The sequence below is a fragment of the Mus pahari genome, chromosome 19, assembly GCF_900095145.1.
Source record: "Mus pahari chromosome 19, PAHARI_EIJ_v1.1, whole genome shotgun sequence".
NCBI classification, from domain to species: domain Eukaryota; kingdom Metazoa; phylum Chordata; class Mammalia; order Rodentia; family Muridae; genus Mus; species Mus pahari.
Window position 1 is genome coordinate 82,645,487 of NC_034608.1, and position 14,995 is coordinate 82,660,481.

Genomic DNA, 14,995 nt, shown 5'->3' on the forward strand with positions numbered 1-14,995 from the left:
TACCCAGTAAGATGCAAGGGATCTGTATGGGAACCAAGGAAGACAGGGGCTACCTCTTCTCCACTTGGTGAGTGGCTCTACCAGCGCCGAGGAGCACTAAGCAACTCTGGAAAGAGTTGCTGCAGAGAATTACTGACAACAGTAGTAAATAGTAAATTCCTGTCACAAATTTATCTAAGTAACTTCCTTGCCACAGACTCTAATCATGTCTTGGGTTTGGACAGACATTGGGTTGCATACTGCTTGAGATTTGCTAGCTGTGGATTTGGTCAACAATGTTCATATTAGCTCATTCTTCACTGCTAGTCACTTCTGTGTTTAAGTTCCTGTCCCCAATCACCATCCCTAACACCATGAGAATGCCAGTCCTGCCTACTCTCCTGCCCCTGCCACCTGTTTTCAGACCAGGCACTTATTGAGCTGGCTGACAGGGGAAGGCGTGCAGGAGGCCGAATATGCTTCACACATAGGAGAACTAGTTACTCAGAGACAATAGAATTCATCTTAAACTCTGTCCAGACAGAAATAATAAAATTTATTCTCCTCAGGCTCCAGCTACATATATAGCAAAGAATAGTCTTATCTGGCATCAATGGGAGGGGAGGCCCTTGTTCCTGTGGAGGCTTGATGCCCCAGCATAAGGGGATGCTACAGCAGTGAGGTTGGAGTGGGTGAGTAGGTAAAGAAGCACCCTCATAGAAGCAAAGGGGAGGGGGATGGGATGGGTGGTTTGCAGAGGGGAAACCTGGAAGGATATCACTTAAAATGTAAACAAATAAAATGATTAATGAAAAATCATTCTTCTCTTTCATATAGATAGATAGTTAGATGATAGACAGATAGATATAGATATTATAGTAGTTCCAATAAAGTTTATACAAAAATGTCAATCCTATTTCCATATTCCAAGCAATTTTAGCATATTTAGTACTTAGTACTATAATTCAGGCATATATATTTTGTGTGCATACATATGTGTGTGTTTATTGTAGATAATTAAACATTTAAAAAGGGATTACTGAACAAGTCAGCCATGTTATCATAACTGCAAGGCATTTACATAATCTACAAGAATACTCAAAAATGAGTATAAACAAGATACTGTTGCTGACATAATGACTAACCATTCATTATACTTAAAGCAGAGAGTAAAGAACAACCCTGGATGTGTCTGAACTAATAGATACATCATGGTTTTCTTAGCCTCTTTAATGGAGCTTAACTGTAACTCCGTGAATTTTGAAAACCTTGATGACATTTTTTTCTACAATTGCTTCTTGGTTACCTGCTAAACATGCCTTCAGTTAAATCTGATTAATGGTAACCAGCCTAGTTACCAATGACATTGGAGCACTGATTAAACACATCTTCCTCATTGCTAATGCCTACTCAAATGGTACAGAACTTAAAGCACATAGTAAGACTACTGGTATTTGGTGAGTGAGAGGACACATTAAAGACAGAAAAGTGTTGCTGCATGTAATGTGGAGCTGCCTACTAGAGGTTGTTCTATTAGTATCCATTCCATCACCTTATTAGTAAAAGCAGCAGGACAAAGAAGGGTCCATATCAATGCATTTGCAGAGCATCATTATTTACAGGAAAGACTCACAAAACCAAGCCAAAAAAAAAAAAAAAAACACCAAAAACAAAACCAAAACAAAACAAAAACTCAATCAATCTTCCCTGTTAGCCCCTCCCTGTAGAAAGCATGAGGACAAGCTGGAGTTAGCATTTCTTAGGAAGTCATGCTGCTGTGTTGCTGTTAGAGCACAATGGTACAGAAGAGAAGGGAAATGGTTTATTAGTTTCCCCCACAGGGTTACTCTGGCACTGGAGCAGGTAGGAGATGGTGATGGCCTATGCAGTGTAGCAGTAAGGAAAAGGAAGAAGCAAACACTAGAAAGAACTCACTCATCTCCTGAACAATTCAGCCTCAGAATGGCCATGCTAACCAGTCACACACAGACTAGATCAGGCAATTATGATGCAAGAGAATCTACATCCAGAATTATGGACACTTACCACCTAGAAGGGAAGTTTATTTTTAAAATGTATCCAGAGGGAAAAATAAGAAAAAAAAAACACATTTTCAGATGGTTAGTTCTTATGATAGCAACTATACATTCTACAGATTGATACTAGTATGCACTGCATAATAGAGAAAATATTACACCAAGCCTGAACACTTGACAGCTCTAAGCATACAATACAGACTTTTACACACTCAACCAAGGCTGAAAACTAACACTGAAAATATAATCCAGGTGGTGATCTAGAGGAATTTACTGTAATTACAATGTCCTCTTTTTATATCAATCCCTTGCTACTTTAGACAACTGCTAATTATCTATATTTGGGACAATTAAAGGTAACATTAAGATATTTTTCATTCCAGGTGTCAAAGGAAACAATTATTTGTTTGCTTGAGTCTCCTTGCTTAGCAGTGCACCTCTATGTAGCCCTTGCTGGCCTCAAACTCTCAATGCTCCTACCTCAGATTCCCAACTTCTGAGATTCCAAGAGTGTGCCACATGCCCAGTGCACGCTGCTTTAACGGACTGCCTTCATTCCTCGAGAGCTCTGAAGCTGGGATTAGACAGACGGTCTAGCCCTCATGATTCTGCAGCTGTGGTGCCAGACCAGGGTATCCACAGTGTGTCTGCATTCAACCACAGCAGGCGATCTGAACAAAAATTAGACCTCACATCCATACTTGCTGCTTTATTTCAAATGATTATGAGCAGTAAGATGTGTACTTAACTCAAAGTATTATTAAAACATTACTAGCTATCTTAAAGCAATCCAGGACTTAATAGACATAAATCTCTCAAATGTAACAACTTTTTCAGACGTTGTTTGATAACCTTCACATGTTTTAACAAGAATGAAATATTAGTACATTTTTCCACTATCAGACATTTCTTAAAAGATGATAAATACACAACCATTTTATGCTGATGGGACTTCAAAAACGCCTATAAGAAGAGCCCTCTTTATGCTGAACACCACTGGTAGGTCAATGTTACATGGGCACATCTATCTTTGAAATGGAGGTTCCTATCATCACAGAACTCATAGAACCATGCTGTAAATGAGCCTCTTGTCTGTCCATAGGAAGGGAGCGGACAACCCATTGCCTGGTCTTCCACTTAGCCAGATGGAGAAATGCTGGATTCAAACACTTCAAGGTGCTCACTTAAGGAACTGCAATACCTTCATTTCTGTGTGATATTATTATCACTCTTATCCAAGAAGTCTTCATGAAAGTTCTAGACTCTTGATGGGCATGATGTCTGGACACTTGCTACATGTCTCCAGCCTACCAAATTATTATAAATCATACTTCAAAAATTACAAAAGGGAACTTCTGAGTACTTTTAGATTTGTTAAGATTATATTAACAGTATAATCTATTATTTTTAATTTCCCCTTCTCTTGGCTGCTGGGGGAACCCTTTCTCCACCCTAGACCTCTGATAATAGCTAGTTAAGCTTAGAGGTCCCACAGAGCTCAACACACTAGCTTCTTTACAGAGGAGCTCTGTAGTATCAAGAGAACTGTGAGAACTTCTGGAAAACTGAAACATAGTTGCTATATAGTAGTCATTTTCATATAGCTTCTAAATCACAAAGTAAAATATAATATGCTAAGGGCCGATATATTCAATTACATAAAAACTTGACTTTTTCCTTCAAAAAATACATAAAAATAGAATTTTGCTCTAAGTAAATATAGATTAGTTTATATTTACTTAAAATATTCTCATTTTCTCAAAGGTAAAGGTGATAACTAAAATTATCATTTTAATTACATTTCTATTACAGGTTTATAAATTATTAATTTATGAAGTATTTCTATCATTTCTATTACAGGTTTATAAATATCATTTCTATTACAGGTTTATAAATATCATTTCTATTACAGGTTTATAAATTATAAATTTATGAAGTATATACTTTATTTTAAACAGGTGATGAGATGGCTAGTTTTGTGATGGGTTTTATTTGATATTTTAGCTAGTTAACAAAACAGGTGAGTTGAAGAATTCAGAAAAGACTAAATTGTTTTACCTATTAAAATTTAAATGCCAATTTCTGACATTATTCTTCCAACATTATGTATCAACCACTAGAATAAGAGATGACAAAACAAAACCCCAAACAAGTAAAACTTCTGTCTGCCATCTGGTGGAGAAAGATAATACAGAATGCACACATTAAAACCATTCTAGGCACCTATGAAAAAAGTTTGTTTTTAAATTCCTCTCTGTATATTCCATGTGGAATGAATGGGGTATTTCTCTTTTTGGACAATGTATTACATTTATCTGCTTGCTATGGGAATGCTCTATAGAAGAAGGCAAGGGGGAGCAGAGGAAAGGATGTATAACCACAAAAGCAAAGACACACTGTACTGTGATGCTGCAGCTCGGGAGAGACAGCATCATAGGCACACACTTACATGGCCATGAAGATCTGTGTTGAGCAGCATCATAGCACAGGTGAGGCAATGAACTCCATCTGCAAAAAACAGGGCCTACTGTTAACATAGCACACACACAGGCCTTAAAAAACACAGCACTGTACTAGACAGAACTTTGTTTAGAAAGCATAAGTGAATGAGCTAAATTATAAACTTCCAATGTGCAAAGTTCAACTCTTCTGTTGATAAATTTGTAGCAGCTCTCTGATGAGCAATTTGGCATTACATGTACAAAGACTGAATCAGTGTCTTTTAACACAGAAACTCGTCTGGGGCTTTCCACTACACAAATACAAAGACACAAAGACAAACATTGTTCATCAGGGGACATAGATAACTCTCCAGAAACAAAACTGTAATATTGAGGACATTAGGAATGTTGTACAGGAACATAGGCTAAAGTGGAGAAATGATGATCAGGATGAGAAACATCATGCGTGTACTAGGATTCCATTAAATGTAAATATTTCTAGAAGAATCCATCAGAATATCTGGATCACAAAACATTTCTTTTGATCTATATTTTCTCAATTTTCTGTAGCTTATGGTATCAAACTGAAAACAAATCATTTAATATTTAAAATATACAGATAAAAGACTTATTTTTGCAATACTACTTAAAGACCACATTTAGATAAGAGTTTTTTGCCCCTGGTATGTTATAGATGAAGTCAAAAGTAAAACACTGAAATGTTCTGGGAGGATTAAAAATGAAATATTCAGGAAAAATGTGGTCAAAGCCTAAAATAACATTTCATACTTAAATGGAATTATCATTTTCATCTTAATTTATACAGTAAAATAAAAAGTATACATAGCTAAACATCTTATCTGCAAGTATCAGAGTTAGCTCTTCTCTTTACTAATTCTTAACCCAAGTATAACAACCAAATGAAAGTAGTTTTAGATAAAGTAAAAACCATATTAACATATGCCAAACATATGAGAAAGACAGCTTGTTTATAAAAGCAAATCTTTTACTTTAGTAGGTGGCTTCCCTTCTGTGTCATTTATATGCCTAACAGCATATTTATTCATTCCATTTGCTTCTCATACATTCAAAACTAACTCCCGGAATTACTGTAAAAGGCAGTGGCCAACATACAAACTCCCCCATGAAGAGGACATACAGACACCCCCACAGGCCTCACTGTAGGCAAGCTTGCTAACATCTTCCTACACCTGCAAGTGTAATGAAAACCACCCTCTTCCTCTCCCTAGCTTCTCTAGTTGGTGCTGACCTCGTGATATAAATGGCCCAAGTAGTGCCAGTTTACACATAAGGATGTGATATTGATGACCAAATGCTGCAGCCTGACGAGGGGATGGACTGAGCAGAGAAATTGCTAACTGACAGTCTCTATTCCTTGTCCATCCTAGAAATTTACTCCAGAATTAATACAGTTTTGAGAAACTTCCCACTTAAAAGTAAATATGCTTCACTTAAAACTTGAAATTATTCATGATTATGATTATGATTAATATTATTATCAATGAAAACAGATTCTCCTTTTAGGTAGAACTGGTGCTGAGAACAGTTAAATATTACTTTACACTGTAAAAACAGTGCCACAAACAAACTCATATTTCATTAAAGCCGCAAGTGAAAGGAAGCTATAAAGATTTTGATTAATATCAAAACAATAGCACCAAAGATTCATCAAAGCTCCATTGAGATATATACAAAACATATCGCTGAGCTAAACACACATGGATTTCAAGAACTATAGAGATAGCAATATAAAAAGTAAGAAAACCAATAATGTATTACAAACTGCTTTGAACATAAAATCTCTGAGTGGGCAAAGCTGAGCACAGAAAGACAACAAAAATAAAGTATATTGTTATACTATGAATTTTAAAAAGAATAAAAATAATTATGAAAACAAAAATATCATGATGTCATTAAACCTTCCTTAAAAAGATGACGTGAAAAACCAAAATGAAAGGGAAATATCAGGAAACGAAACTAATGATTTCAACTTGCATTTACATAAACAAATGAGTAGGAGGTAAATTAGATATAACTTATTTTTTACAGTAAAATACAATTTTTAGGATAAGGAAAATAACCATAAATAAAGTTGCAAGCTTTCCATTAGATTACCTTTTGAGGTGATAGTGTCTGGATTACAAGAAAAATATCTATTGGAGAAATGTATTAATACTCTCTCACGCTCCTGGGTTTCTCCCACAAGAGAAAACGCTTTTAAAAAATACCTGAGAAAGAATAATAAAGGAGAGAAATGTTTAAGATGTTTATATTGTTATATTTGACAATTAACTTAGAGAAATGTAAAGAATTAATTATACAACACTCTAAATCATTTCTCCCTATTACCTAAAAAATTCACTAAGTGGTTACTTAATAAGCAAATTGATATTTAAATGCCATTAAAAAAATGTGCAGAGGAGCGATGTCTCAGCAGGTCAAAGCCTGAGGGTCTGAGTGCAGATTTCCTGTGAAAAGTGGGATTTGGTAGCAAGTACCTACATTCCCAGAACTCCTGCAGAAAAGTGAGTTCAAGACAGAAGAATCGCTCCTAAGTTCACAGGCCAGCTACCTGGAGGACTCAACATAGCAGCTGAAACAAAAATGGAGGCCTGCCTCAAAAACAATGCGGAAACCAAGAAATATCAAAACTGCCCTCTAATTTCCATGTTTGCTGTAGCACATGCATGCCTGTATTTACCCAAATACTTCAAATACTATACCTACCTACACACAGACATACACAGATAACACACACATACACACACACACACACACACACATGCACACACACAGACACACTAATAAAATAATCTATGAAATATGACAGGGTGAGAACAGAAAGGCTAATATACTAAGAAAACCACAGGTGATTTCCAATCGCAATTGTCAAACAGTTGGTCTTAAAAAATCAAAAATTTAAAAAAAGAAACATTAATGACTCAATGTATAATCATACGAGCTATGTGTTAGAAGCCCACATATTAGGGTTCTTAAGTCAGGTAATCTTCACATGCGGACTTCTAAAATGGCAGGTGCACTGCTTCATACACAGCCGACTTGTGTTAATTTTATTTTGCCTATTCTCACATCATCATTGATAGATACATGAGAAGGAAATTGAGAAATAAAACCTTAAGCTATTCCTTATAACAAGTAATAGGTTACATACAAAAATCATTTAAATTTTTAGGAATTCTTACTACCATAAAATTTGATTTTTATGAAAATCTTGTTTCCTTTTACTAGAGATTTGTACTTCGTTATCATAAGGCACACTAATCACTATTTTGTGTAACTTTTGAGATAACACATAACAGCAGCACAGAGCAAAGATTTAAATCATTCCTTCATCTTGGATGTTGTCACTAACTAACAAGAACACCCCGCACACTGTTCTCATACGACCAGCGTCACTTCAGATAAAATGAAAGGATTGTGCTAGATGATCAGAGTGCTCTGAGGTGCCCAAGAGTGAATGCTCACGGGGTGCTCCATTCCATAGCTCAAGTGCTGAAAGTGAGTATTGGTGAGCCTTCATTCGAAACACTCAGGCTAAAGTAGACACTGTAATCTGTTCCACAGACGCACCCTTTACATTCTACTCATTGAGTTATTTTTATCCCATTCAATAATTTAATAACAAAATATCATTTGAAAATATTTTGTATTTACTATGTGAAGTAAGCACTTACGGGACAAAGGCCTCTAATTTCACACTCAGTAAATGATAATTTCTTTAACTGACAACAGAACTTATTCAACAGAACTGAAAGTAGGGTCTCAAGGAGGAATGTAGGTGCCTATGTTGACTGCAGTAGTATTCACAATAGACAAAATGTGGATTGCAAGTGAGTGAGACAACAGTGCTCATTCTATACAGTGGAGTATTAGCTCAGTAAGAAGAGAAGGAAATCTTGTTGTAAATTACAACATGTAGGAACTCTGAGACCATCACACCTAACAAGCTCCCCAATGTTTCACTGTAATAGAAAATTAAAAGGCAACCCTCAAAAGAGATTCAGATCTGCTTCCAGGCCATTCCTCAGCATGCTATGTGGACTCAACCTTACTATACATGCTGGGTATCAGTTCGTGCTTATTTCATGGTTTCTTTACTCTCTGTTATTATGACATTTTTCTTATTCTCTGTTTAGGATCCAGATTATTATTCAAACTCACAAAGCAAATGGAATTGGAGTGAAAAGGCAGACTCTAACCAGAAGCTACTGCTTCCTCTGCTAAGAAGTCATGCCTTGGAGGTGATGAAGAACAGAAGTAATGTTTCATCATACCTGAGAGACTGATCCAGCGTCATCCCTGTGAAATCAAAAAACTTCAGATACTCTTCTGCAACTAGCTTGCTAAATTCATTGCTATAAGGAAACAGAGTAGAGTTTATTGAACTGACAACTACTTTAAAAAGAAAAAAGAAAAAGAAAAAGAAAAAGCACAAGATAGAAAGTTCAGCCAAATACCAGACTCATGAACATACTTTTTGCCTAGATGTTTTGCAACGTCCGATCTCTTGAATCTGTCTAGATGGTACAAGCGTTTGGCCAATCTTTTAGCTGCTTCCACATTGCTGCTAGTGCCATTGCTCAGACTCTCTGTGGGCTCCTTTTCCAGAATGTCAGTGCTCCCCATTGCAGAACCAGCATCTAGTTGTGTTGTCTTCCCCTCAGCAAAGCAACGGTCCCTACTTTAAAAACAAAGAAAGATAAAAGAAAATAGAAAAAAATTTGTATGGCCAAAAATAAAGAATGGATGAAGTCATCTTGACAATGTAAAATCAATGATATAAAATTATTTTCAATAACACTGTTTTCTATTTAAATATTTGACAAAAATTATTCTAGTACTATACTTTTAAACACTATAAAAATAATTGCCTAAGCAATTCCGCTAATACTGTGTAACCCTTTAATACAGTTTCTCTTGTTGTGGTGGTCCCCAACATTAAAATTATGTTCATTGGTACTTCATAGCTATAATTTTGGTTGTTATGAATTGTAATGAAACTATCTGTGTTTTCAGTTGGTCTTAGGTGACCTAGGAAAGGGTTGTTCAACACCTCCAAGGGGTAATAACACATAGGTTGTGAATCTCTGGTCTAAGCCCTAAAAAAAATGGCTTAACATTTTTAAGTAGTGAGAGCACCAAGTTCCTTTATAATATCGATTTTATCTATCAATATGTACTATATTGGTAAATAAAACAAAAATGTAAATCATAATATATTCAAAAATTCATTTTTATATAATTCAAGTAATATATTTTTACCAAAAAATCAATTCCTAAAATAATATAAAATTCAGTGATTTACATTTGTTACAAATTGATGGCTAGCTTTTAGAGGACAACAGGACTCTCAGAACCACCTGTTGTTCAAACCTCTTGTTTTGAATGAAGTATTTTGAGAAAAATCTGTTGCCACACATACTTAAGGACAAGATTTTATTTTATGATCCCTTTGGAGTAACTGTGATAACACAAGAGTAAGATATATCATAGTTTTTTGAAAGCCAGCTGCAACATAGAACCTACATAGGCCTGAGCTATTAAGTCAGACTGCCTTTACATCCACCTATGTGAAAATGTGTTCCAGTCATGTCAACTTACTTGCTCCTATTAGAGACCACAGTGGAACTCCAGTGTACAAAATAGAGGAAGACCAAACCCATACTAATTATTTTCACCTTTAAGTCAAATTACAAACCATTATCAATTGCAAACAATGAGCTAATCAGAAATCGACTATACAAATCAGGATTCATGATGATGTTTCTTAAACAAAAAGTCACCTTCAATTTCCAACAGAAAATGCATACCAATAACAACAAAGTGCTTTCTTATAATGGTCATTTCATGAAAATAAATATTTCAATTTTTTTAACCCTGAACCTACTTAGAAAGTTAAAACTCTCAATCATTTTCTGAAAACTTTTATATTTAATTAATTAGAGCATACCTATATAAACTCATAGAAATTTCATAGTAAGGAAATTAATAGATCTTAGCCACATAAGTAGTAGAATGTAAATTATATATCCCAAGAACAATGTTGGTTACAATCAGGTAAGTTACAGGCACGCATGCACAAACATACACACATTTTTTTGAATTATGTTTCTGCAAGTTTTCCTACATATTACAATAATGTACTAAAAGCAAATGCCAAAAGAAAGAATTTTCTTTACCAGCACATCACTAATAACTGTTAATTTCTCAGCATGCCCATGGATTTTTTTTATTAATCACTCCATGCAAGCAACTGATTCTAATTACTTGACATATTCCAACAGATTGATTTTGTTCAAATCCAATTACAAACCTGAAAAAAACTACTAATAAAGCTCTGGCTGTTTTTTCTCACAGTCCTCAAGTCACATTTCTGCTTCTTCCTTCTTCCTTTTGCCCAACCTAGCTCGCCTCACTTTGTCTTCTTCATGAGGGCAGGAAAGATGTCTTTTAGAGTCTCTGTAATTAGACTTTTCTGAATCTTCTTTTAGAATAATAAACAAGTAACATCATAAATCATCACAACATGATGATCTTAATACACACTTACCAGCAGCAATAGATGAGACATATTATAATACCCATGACGACTGCTAAGACATGTCTGGGCCATACATCTTACAGAGCCTGCCTGCTCCTCCTTCCTGTTCTTCACTTTAACTCCAGTTCTTCTCATCTACCCAGCCTTCCAAGGACCTGATTAACTGTGAGGTCATGTTACTATGACCTCACATTCTCAGCCCTGTTTACTGTTGGGGTTTCTGTAATGCTTTTACAGCCCCATGTAAACAAGAGCCAGAACACACAAGGCACTGTGTTGGATGGGAATAAAAGACAAAGCAGCCCTGCCTTGTTCACACTTGATAGAGCAGACTGCATGCTCCCTCAAGGGAGATAACACCTCATTCTTTTCTCCTAAATCCACAAACAGGGTTCCTCTGGTCTGTTGAGTACTAGATGTTTTCAGTAGTTAGATGTCTCCCTTTCCAGCTTTATTCCCCTTCTTGTCTTCGCGATCTCATAATAGTAAGATCTCTACCAATTACTTCAGTGTCCCCACCCCTGTATTCTAGGAAATGCTTCAATGGGGCCTTTATTTTCCACAGCCAAGTAACTATGGCAACTCTCAACAGTCCAGATCAGATCATGGAGTCTGATCACTATGCCTTCATAGAGCATTTGTATTTTACCAGATTATTAGATTTTCCAAATAAAAGTAGCACAATGCCCAGGTGTCTTAAGTTTCAGGTAAGTACGAAACAGTGTTTCATGTACACATCTCTAGCGTCTCTATCAAATATTGAGAGATTAATTTTTTTAAATAATTGTTTATCTGAAACTACTTTATGAAACATACTTTATATGACTACTTTACCCAACTCCTCCTGAAGACAAAAAACTCTTATCCTAGGGTAAGATATACAAGGCCCAACACAAGCAGGAAACAACTTCTCTTTTAGAGATATTTTCAACCTTACTTGAGAACTTTGAATCTATAGAGTACATCCTCAAGACTCATGTTTATCTTTGGTTGTATTTTGTTTACTTAAATATTCCAAGTAAGTGAACCATTACCTGTCTATCATAAGAAACTTGGTAAACATTTTCTTGAATCAGTGAAGACATGTATATCACCAGATGGCTAGCAATAGCAACTGTTTATGATATGCAGCATGAAGACTTGGGTCCTAGAGTCCAAGCTTCCCTATATATAAAACAAGTTCCCTTCTGCCCCTTTCCTAAGACTTGCTTGGGTGAACAGCATGTATGCAGCACTTAGCTGAGTGACTACCACACAGCGAATGCCAAACCAGTGTTAGACTTTATCAGGTGAATAGTATTACTAGAGGTGTTATTATTGAGGGTGCATGGCAGTTCTGAGTGATTTGTTGTTTATATTTCTATGAGGACTAAATTCTGTATTGTCTCTGCAGGCCTGGGAAAAAAATGATGTACACAACCATGACATTTTCTTTCTCAGAGGCAGTTTGTGGTTCATGATTTTGCATGTACTTTCACAATGCTCTTAAAACTCTTGTTTTATGACTTTCCTTCCTACCAAGAAAACTGCTTTGAGTCTTTTGGGTTTTTTGCCCCTGTGCCTATCTATTCTGTGAACCTGAAGATGTCAAAGGGGTCCTATGACAGCTGAAGTCATTGCTAGCCACAGTCTGAGGGCCCTTCTCACTTGCCTTTGCTAGACAATATATGGAAGGTAATGTATCTGTCACCCACTGATGTCACTTTCTTCACAGTCATAAGTTAAAAAGTGTAAGCCCCATGTCATTGTTGGTAACAGACTTTAGAAGACAATGGAGGAACTTAATGAGTGGACTGCTTCAGATATTACCTCCTCCTATTGCGTCATTTCAGCCTAGTGTAGTGATGAGAACACAGAGTGGACCTAGCTGACAGCAGCAGCAAATGAGAGCCAGGAGTTGTGGAAGTCATTGGTTATGCAACCGAAGAGGCATAACCCAGGTACTCTAACGGTGCAGCAGGAGAGCTTAGAAAGCTCTTACTTCTCCAGGGCACCATAGGATCAGTATGTAGAGCTTGGAATATGCCCTGTGTACATGAAGGGAGTGCAAAGGGAACAATATGTAGAAAGGCCTTTTACGTGTGGTGCCTAAAGAAAAAAGATGAATAAATAAATCACTTATACTTGAAGGTGAGATTTGTTGTAGTAACAGAAGTATCAGAAGAGAACAGGAATCCCAATTTGGGTTATAGGTAGATATATTCATATAGAAAGTAGTTACAGGAGACCTATTTGAACAAGCAACATTTGAGCAGGACTAGAAGAAAACTAGCCACACCAGTATAAGAAATGAAAAGCATTCTAGGCAGAGAAAACAACCGGTTTAAAGCCTAAATGCTACAGCATGTGTGAAACCATGCTGGGCCAGAACGAATAAAGAAAAGACTCAGAAACTAATGAGGATTATTAGGGTGTTCCATAGATTCAAAGCTCTCAAGTTTTCTCAATTCATATAGCCTTAAGTGCAAACTTTATGTTACACTTTATTTAGCAATAAATAAATAAATAAATAAATAAATAAATAAATAAATATTTAGCAACTCTTTTTAATTTTGAATAATAGTGTACTAACATTAAATGGACTTAATTTATTGCTATTTAAAAGGTACATTTAAGTTGAAATATACTTAATGTTAATAAATTTTTTAAATTACCCACTAATTAATTGTGTATACTTGTTGACAACTATGCAATTTCTCAAAACACAAGTCAAAGAAAATATTGTTAGTCATCTTCTCAGCATTGAGGTTTTATCACGGCAGCCACAGAAAATAGTTTTGTAAAAACTGTGCTACAAGAAGAAACACAGCCCAGTAACTGTGGAAACAAGGAGCTGCAGCTCTTGCCATTCACTTGACATAATGACACTTGAGAGATGCTCAAGACCTCTTAGATGACAGCATATTGCATATGGCTAGGTGTGTGGTGAGGTGCACCACCTTAGTTGGAGTAAGGAGATGTTCTGGAGTTCATGCAATGGAATCTCCTGACAATGCATTTTCAGAATGTACCTCTTTAAGCAACGCACGGCTATGTTTTAAACTAGCAGTGAGCACAGTACTTGGGAGATATCGTTATAAAGTCTATCTTCAGGACTGCTCCCTTTCGGTGCTGAGACCTTTCTGCAACTTCACAGAAAAAAATTGCATCATATCTTAAGGGATCTTCATGGTTAAAGTTACTGTGAGCTACCAAGGATGTGTCAGTGTTGAAAAGGTGGATACAGATAGAGCCCTGAGGATCGCTGGGTAGCCATCTTAGCCTAGTTAATGATATCCAAGCTGGGGGCCCTGTCTCAAAAGACAGACGCCCTCGGTCTCCACACATATGCTTATCTGTGTACACAGACACAGACAGACAACAGACGGACCAAAAAATTAAGTCTCAACTTGTATTTTAAAGGGTAGGCCCTTCATTTTTTAAAACTACAAAGTGTAAGAGACCAAACAGAAGACTGGCAGTATTGCAGGGGAGTTTTTTCTGCAGAAGTAGCAATGACCACTGGTTCAGATACAACTGACTGAATGATTTGCTAGTGAGTCCTAATCTGAAATGTGAGAGTAGAAACATGAACCTTTCATGCCAGCACAACTTGAAAGGCAGATCTGTCACTAGCCATGATCCAAAGATCTGGATGTTCTGACAGAAAAGATGTTCTATCTCAAATGAATCAGCCTTGGGATGTCCAAGGAAGCATGTCGATATGATATATATATATATATATATATATATATATATATATATATATATATGAAGTATTAAGAAAAGATAAGGGCCAAGGCCTCCCTCAAGGAAGTTGTCAGTCTACTGGCCTTAAGGAAGATCTTGGCATTTCCCTTTTAAGACCCGAAATGAATGAGATGATGTCAGGCTTCTGGGTAACCACTCAGCCCCATATGGAGCCTCACTCACCTAGCTTGTTCTTATGTATCACTGTGCTCTGGGTCCCCACTCAG

The 14,995-nt window shown here is 36.3% G+C and overlaps 1 protein-coding gene across 5 annotated transcripts in view; it reads right to left on the reverse strand.

Annotated features, from left to right (window-relative positions):
- Psd3 (pleckstrin and Sec7 domain containing 3) overlaps positions 1-14,995 on the reverse strand; it is a 522,390-nt gene that overhangs the window by 197,993 nt on the left and 309,402 nt on the right. For 2 of the 5 annotated variants that reach the window (XM_029532004.1, XM_029532007.1), the window contains 4 exons: positions 8,973-9,179; positions 8,773-8,853; positions 6,593-6,705; positions 4,463-4,523 (listed from right to left, as the gene is read on the reverse strand). In XM_029532004.1, coding sequence (XP_029387864.1) covers positions 4,463-4,523; positions 6,593-6,705; positions 8,773-8,853; positions 8,973-9,179 — 462 coding nt within the window. The remainder of the gene's footprint in view (positions 1-4,462; positions 4,524-6,592; positions 6,706-8,772; positions 8,854-8,972; positions 9,180-14,995) is intronic. The other 3 variants (XM_029532005.1, XM_029532008.1, XM_029532006.1) reach the window with 2 other exon arrangements.